The 7,500-nt window shown below is 45.2% G+C and overlaps 1 protein-coding gene across 3 annotated transcripts in view; it reads right to left on the bottom strand.

Annotated features, from left to right (window-relative positions):
- cherp (calcium homeostasis endoplasmic reticulum protein) overlaps positions 1-7,500 on the bottom strand; it is a 52,700-nt gene that overhangs the window by 7,275 nt on the left and 37,925 nt on the right. For all 3 annotated transcript variants that reach the window (XM_068593246.1, XM_068593247.1, XM_068593245.1), the window contains 5 exons: positions 3,781-4,035; positions 3,397-3,589; positions 3,054-3,292; positions 2,184-2,317; positions 150-236 (listed from right to left, as the gene is read on the bottom strand). In XM_068593246.1, the coding sequence (XP_068449347.1) occupies positions 150-236; positions 2,184-2,317; positions 3,054-3,292; positions 3,397-3,589; positions 3,781-4,035 (908 nt within the window). The remainder of the gene's footprint in view (positions 1-149; positions 237-2,183; positions 2,318-3,053; positions 3,293-3,396; positions 3,590-3,780; positions 4,036-7,500) is intronic.

The following is a 7,500-nucleotide window of genomic DNA, read 5'->3' on the forward strand; positions in this document are numbered from 1 at the left end:
CCTTATTTCACCAACAGTGATATCTTCTCCACAATGGATGTGGAAGCTAGTAACCAACCAGAACTAAGCCATTTAAAAGCTCGTTTCAACAGAAAAATACAAAGTTCAGACGAGATACAAATAAGAGAAAGAAGGAAGAGGAAGCTCACCTGTTGCGTTTCTCCTGTCCCTTTTTTCTCCTGGCTCTCATTTTGGCCCTGAAGAACTCATACAGGCCGTTCTGCTCCCAGCCTTCACTGGTGTAGGAACAAACCACAGTCAGCTGTAGACTATGAACTATAACAATTTCTAACAGCACTACAACACGTGTGCAACTACTGTAAATAATCTGGTTTCATGGTGTGCCATTGCCATAAACTGATGTATTGTATACATTTTCACAGCTATCTTATAATTAAATCCTAAAATAAAAACACATAGCTAAGAAAATGCTGAATCTGGATTGGGCCTAACTAATACAAGCACTGGAACCACAGACTGAAGAACTTTAGATGTTGATCAAATCTGTCACAAACTAACGAGCAGAAACTGTTTGACTGCAGTAAGGAGAAACATTCAAATCCATCATCCACCCTGCCATCAAACAACTAATTGAACCCCCTGCCATCTCCTCGACCCCAAGAGACTCGAGGATAGCTCTGTTCTTTCAGAGACAGAACATCAGGAAAGCACTAAATCCTGTGGTAACAGTGACTATGCAGGGACATATGTAGGTATACGGTTTGTGGACTTGTGCTTGGTGTTCAACACCATCATCCCACTCCAAACTCACTGTCCCGGCCTCCACCTGTCACTGGATCACAAAGTTCCTCAAAACGGTCAACCCTGGTGCAGTAAAAACCAACAGGAATCTCGTACTCAGAAACACTAACACAATGGTCCACAAGGACAGACAAATTCAACACAAAAGTAAAGGTCCTTGTTGTAAATTAAGGATAATAAATGATAACCTTAGCCTTGATTCACAACTTCTCTACATGACAAGAACCTTAATCTAAAGCAAATTACACACTGTCTTCAAACTTCCCACAGAAGGGCAAACTTCCTAAGAGTGTAGAAATACACAATGACTCAAATGTAACTGACTGACTTATCCTTGCTCTTTTTTTATTTGTAATGCAACAATAATTCTAGTAAAGCGAGCAGGCTTCTCATTGTTAACCTGCCACCACGGCCTATGGAGGATTATAAAGATCCAACAAAAAATTTGGAGATTTGCATGTGGTAGTTTATTTCTCTAACAATCTATAAAAATGCTTCTTGAAAAGCCTGTTTATTTCCCTTTTAAACGGTGCCCCATTTGTAAAGAATATGTATTTGTGGGATGAGCAGCACAGCTGAGTATGAGGGTTGCGGCCATGAAAAATGTGCCAAATCTTCTCTGCCAATGCCGAATAGCTGATTCTGCTGTTGATAATGACATGTTTGGTGGATGATTGAAATCGATCAGTAACAAGCTTCCGGTACACCAAAGGTGCTTCACTGGAGGCAATCTTAATGCAGAGAGATATCGAGATGAGATTCTTCAACCAGCAGCTATCCTATTGCACTCGCCACCAACAGAGCGGGTTTATCAGAGACTACCTACAGAGTTTGGGAGTAGAGAGAATGGAATGGCCTCCAGCAGTCCTGACCTCAAACCAAATTAACACTTGTTGATCAGCTTGGGCGTGTTGTTCGTGCTAGAGTGACCAACACAACAACGTTGGCCGACCTGTGACAAATCATGCTACAGTAGTGGAATGCCGTCCCACAGCAGTGGCTGTGTATGGTTCTTCCACACACTACTGAGGCTCCTGACTTTGTTAAATTGATACATTGCAAAATTGCCAATATGTCTCTTTCTTCCTCAATACTTGAATCATCCACCAAACAAGAGTCACTAACAACAGTAGAATCAGCTGTTCGGCATTGGCAGAGAGGATTTAGCACATTCTTTATGGACGAAACCCACACGCAGCAGTGCTGCTTATCCCACAAATGCATGTTCTTTACAAATGGGGCACCATTTGAAAGCGAAATGAACAGGCTTTCCAACAGTATACAATGTATTGCCAAGAAGCATTGTTACAATAGAGAAGTAATCTACCAAACACAACTTCACAAACTTGTGTTCAATGTTGATCAGCTGTAAATAACAAACATTCTCTTGTCTTTTTGACAGAGTTTAAGTGTGCGAGTACCTGTTCCTAGGCCGATCATGGGAAGGAGGGCTGTAGAAAGCTTCCACAGCAGCAAGCAGGCGATCACTAGGTGGCATGGGAGGGGGCAGGCGGATGTCTTTAGGGTCCAGAGGTTTATAATCACAGTCCTCAAGCTGAGCAATAGACATAAGATGATCATGAAGGTTTGACTGTTGTGGGTAAATTAGTCTAATGAGTCAATTCTAAAACTGTACTGGGAGTGGATCAGTATTTTTATTAAAAAAATTACAGTATTATGACAATTTGTATCGGCCGTTTCCATTATGATAATCCATTCAGCTATTCCGATAAGTCTGTAATTTACTTCCACTGTCCCGTCTTGGACCTTGACCATTCTGTAAGCCACTGTGGCAGTGCGTCATCAGCCACTGTTATTTTCTTCTCCATTTAATCGTAAAGACTTTTTTCTAGCAATAAAGTAAATTTGTCACCTTTATATCAGCAGGTCCCTAACAAGGTGTAAGGAAATGTTTTCGTAAGTTATTGACGTTAAAAAACATTATTTATAGCGTTATAAACAAAGCTTGGAACAATTAGGTACATCATATATTCTTTTTATTACTTGATGGATGCTCATCTTGGAGCTGAACACGTTGTCTTTTACGTCTCAGAAGCCTGGTTTATTTCACTTTCGACCCCTGTCAAGTGTCTGTCCATTCTGTAAACCTACAGACTCTGTCTGAATGCAAATAGAATTGCTATTGTGATTGCAGATTTACTGTTCTGACGTAAAAGACTCATCAAAACGTGAATTTAGCAACATATCCCCACCCGACATGTATGACCCTTCCATCATGCACTCGCCCCACTTTTGAGCACTACTGCTCTAACCAGAAGATGATGACGTACTTTGACTAGCGGAGCCATGAGACCAGCTGGCAGGTCAAAGTAGGGTACGTTAGGCACCAGACTGGGGTCATCTTGCACTGGCTGCTGACGATGACGCATGTGGGGTGAATGGCCATTGAAGCCGTGTGGGGGTGGGCCAAAATCCGGGTGCTGGCTTCCACCCCAGGGAGGATGATCAGTCCCCATACCTGGGGGAGGAAGCCTCTGACTGGGATGGTGGTGGGGGGGACCTGGCATGTCTGATAAAGGAGGTGTATATTGTTAAAATACATGAGATGAGTAAATAAATATTTTACAGGTGCAAAAAAGGTAGCTGTGGGATACTTTCTGCCTCTGCACTCACCTGCGGGATAATCTCCCTGAGCATAGTCGAAGCGATGTGGGGTGTACGGTGGCCTGTCATAGTGGTGTCTGGGAGGAAAGTCGTCCTGCATAAAGCGTGGCGGAAAGCGTCCAAAACTGTGTGGTGGTGGGGGCTGGTTGAAAGGAGGTGGCTGCTGGTGAGGAGGGAAGGGCCCTCTGAAATGGGGAGGTCTCTATAGAAATAAAAGTTGGACACACAGGATATTGTCATTAATGTCAATCACCACCACAATCTTTAATGCAACACAAAAGGTTCAACATGGATAGACTGTAATTAAATGTTGAGTATATAATAAAAAATCTAATTCATTCAATAATAAATCAAATAAATCAATGCAAAGACAGTCAAATGAAAGTCACATGCCTGCATGCGTGGAGGAAATGGGGGCTCCCTCTGGCCCCATGGAGGCTGGTCAGGCTGGTTCCCCCATGGCGGCTGCTGGTCATACGAGTTCCAAGATGGAGGGCCTTGATCAGACCCACCAGGACCGCTCCAGGGGCCTCCTTCTCTGGGTGGACCTCCACTCCAATTTCCTGTGTCCCTCTGCTCATTCCACATCCCCTCATGACTGTTCCAAGGAGGGCAGGGAGGGGGAGGCTGGTTTGGGTCAAAAGGAGGCTAGAGAAGGACAAGTATGAGAAAGGGCTTGAATATCATCTGCTGCCTGACATCACACATACATCGCTCAAACCGAAAGCAAGGAATTCTGAAGGCTGGACAAGCACCAGCACAAGAGTGTGGGATCCAGCCACAGGGACATGCTGCACTGGCTGCAAATACAAGGGGCGAGGATAGAACCCACTACTGAGGCGAAATCTACTGCACACAAAGAGGACAGGGTTGCTTTCTAAACGATGAATTGAGTCATCCGTCGAAAAGCTCCCCCAGCCAACTCATATTTTGTCTGTGTGCAAACTCTTTCTGCGAGACCTCGGATTGTAACTGTAGCTAATTCTACCGACTCCGGCATAAAACCAGATGGGGGATTGAAGCGTCAACTGTAGTGTCAGTGAGGACTCGTATGAAGATTCGGAGGATAAAGACATTGGAGTCTTTCGTTGGAGTCTTCAGGGGCGGCTGAGTATAAACACTGCCCTGTGAATGTGTTTTTCTTCCATACCTGTGTGCATATCCATTTGTAGATACTATAGGCATCGGACTCGTTCACACATGCATCAAAACACAGACCCAACACCTTGTCAGGGCTTACTGTACTCTTACTGTCTTCATTTGCTCTCTCACTTAGTCCTTCCCCCCCTACTCACAAAGCTGGCAACCACCTTGACTATATTTTCACCAGAAACTGCTCTACATCCAACCTCACTGTTACTCCACTTTGTGTCTTTGACAACTTCTTCATCTCCTACTCTCTCCAACTATTTGGAACTGACAACCCTCCCACATCAACTGACTCTACACCTGTCCTTTGCAACATTCGCACCCTCACTCCCTCTTCTGTGGCCTCGTCAGTCCTGTCGGCCGTTCCTTCAACTGACTCTCTCACTCATGCATCTTCACTGTGCCGCAGACATTCTTCCCTCCGCTCTGTCTTCCTCTCTTGATTCTCTCTGTCCTCTTACAACACGAAAGGTCCGCAAGTCCTCTCCGATTGTGTGGTTGTCTGACTCGGTGCATGCAGAGAGAGCTACTATGCAAGCAAAGGAAAGGGAATGGCCAAAATCCAAAAACATTCCGATGACCTGGTCGCCTATCACTCTCTTCTCTCCTTCTCTGCCTCTATCTCTGCAGGCAAAAGCCTGTTCTACCAATCCGGAATTGAATCCTCTTTTTCTAACCGCAAAAAACTCTTCTCCATCTTCTCCAACCTCCTTGACCCCACTGTCTCCTCCTCCACCATTCTACCTAGCCACTTTGTTGACAACTTTACAAAAAAGATACTAGCCGCGTTTCCCAGATTCGTTAAGATGCTCTTAAGCGCTAAGAGCGTCTTATGAGCGCTCTTAGAGCGTCTTATGAGCGCTCTAAGAGCGCTGTGAAAGAACGACGCGTTTCCCAGAGTCGTTCTTAGCTTCAGATGCTCTTTCACTAAGAACGAAACGTAAGATCGGCCTGACCCACTCTTAACAGCCTTCTTAGCGACAAACGCTCACTGCAGCCGCGTCAGGGAAAGTTATATCTGATATTCAAAGAAATACTAAAACCATGCGTAATGAGGAATGTGCACTTACAGCTACAGGACACTGACGCAAGCAAAAATAGCATTAAAAAAAATAACGATATAAAAATAAACAATTTCCCCTGTGTTCCTGTAGCTACATACATAAAATTAATCAGCATTACTATCACTCATTGCGTTTTCACACACATTCGGCATCTGCATATGAGTTTACGTTAGTTATAAAAAACATCAACAACCCTGTGGTATTCTGTAAATATCAGGGAAACTGACAGGTGTAACTGAACTCTGCTGAACCTCATCAAGAGAGGCTCCACGTATAAAGGCGTTGCTGAAGTCCACGCGTGAGAGACACCACGGCTGCAATACAGCATAGTGACACCGATCCTCCTGCGCCATGCGCCATGTTATAAAAAACATCAACAACCCTGTGGTATTCTGTAAATATCAGGGAAACTGACAGGTGTAACTGAACTCTGCTGAACCTCATCAAGAGAGGCTCCACGTATAAAGGCGTTGCTGAAGTCCACGTGTGAGAGACACCACGGCTGCAATACAGCATAGTGACACCGATCCTCCTGCGCCATGCCCGCACACACATCAGAATGCCCACCAGACGGGACGAGGTCCGCCAGGTCCACCGTGGATTTCATGCCATGGCTGAGATCCCAAGGGTGATTGGTGTCGTGGATGGCACACACACGCGCGCTTACCGTAATTGCACCTGTGTGTGGGGACCACAGGGTCTGTTGTGCGTGATTTATGCGCTAATAAAGTGGTGGGTGATCGATTAACCTGCCATCGATTGATTTAGTTTCATCACCACAGCGGTGAACAGCTCCCACTAGTAGCGTCTTAGGAAGCTTCTTTGGCGAGATCTTAAGAAGGCAGTTAAGAATGCATCTGGGAAACACTCGTATCTTAGTGCTCCTTCTTAGCGAACCTTTCTTTCGAGCCTTCTTAAATCCTTAAGAACGATCGAATCTGGGAAACGCAGCCACTGGCTGTTTTCCCAACTCTCTGAAGGAGGCAAGAGTTAACCATCTCCTGAAGAAACCCACTCTCAATCCATCCGAAGTCAACGACTACCGACCTGTCTCTCTCCTTCCCCTTCTTTCCAAAACTCTGGAGCTAGCTTTCTTTATCCAAGTCTCCTCCTTTTTCCACCAGAACAACCTTCTGGACCCTCACCAGTCTGGATTTAAGGCAGGCCACTCAACAGAGACTGCCCTCCTTGCTGAAGGCGTTGCTGAAGTCCACGTGTGAGAGACACCACTTTGAGCAGCTCCACACTGCTAGAGCGGCCCCTCTCTCTCTTCTGTCTTTATCCTTCTAGACCTCTCTGCTGCCTTTGACACCGTGAACCACTAGATTCTCATCTCCTCCCTCCAGGATCTCGGTATCTCAGGCACTGCGCTCTCCCTCTTATCCTACCTCGACCATCGCACTTACCGGGTAACCTGGAAAGGATGCGTGTCTGAACCTTGTCCTCTCACTACTGGGGTCCCTCAGGGCTCCGTCCGGGATCCTCTTATCTCTGTACACCAACTTTCTCGGCTCTGTCATTTGCTTACATGCCTTTTCCTACCATAGCTATGCTGACGATGACACCCAATTGATCCTCTCGTTTCCCCAATCAGAAACACAGGTAGCAGAGTGAATCTCTGCCTGTCATCTCTCAGTGGATGTCCACACACCACCTTAAAATTAACCCTGACAAGATTGAACTGCTTTTCCTTCCAGGAAAAGGCTCTGCCACTCATGAATTATTGTGAAAAACAATAAGCTATTTTTTTGCAAAACAAAACAGAATAAGTGCAGATGTGTGAGCATCAGGTTGTATCAGTGGCTTAGTGAGCTGCTTTCCTCTAAACATCTTTTTAAAACGGGGTTGTAGATTTGATATATACTCTCAATTCATGCTTAAAGTGCTGAGGTCTTTTTTT

Source organism: Clinocottus analis, unplaced genomic scaffold (genome assembly GCF_023055335.1).
Source record: "Clinocottus analis isolate CAN_PGR_092001 unplaced genomic scaffold, fCliAna1.0.p SCAF_29, whole genome shotgun sequence".
Lineage (NCBI taxonomy): Eukaryota > Metazoa > Chordata > Actinopteri > Perciformes > Cottidae > Clinocottus > Clinocottus analis.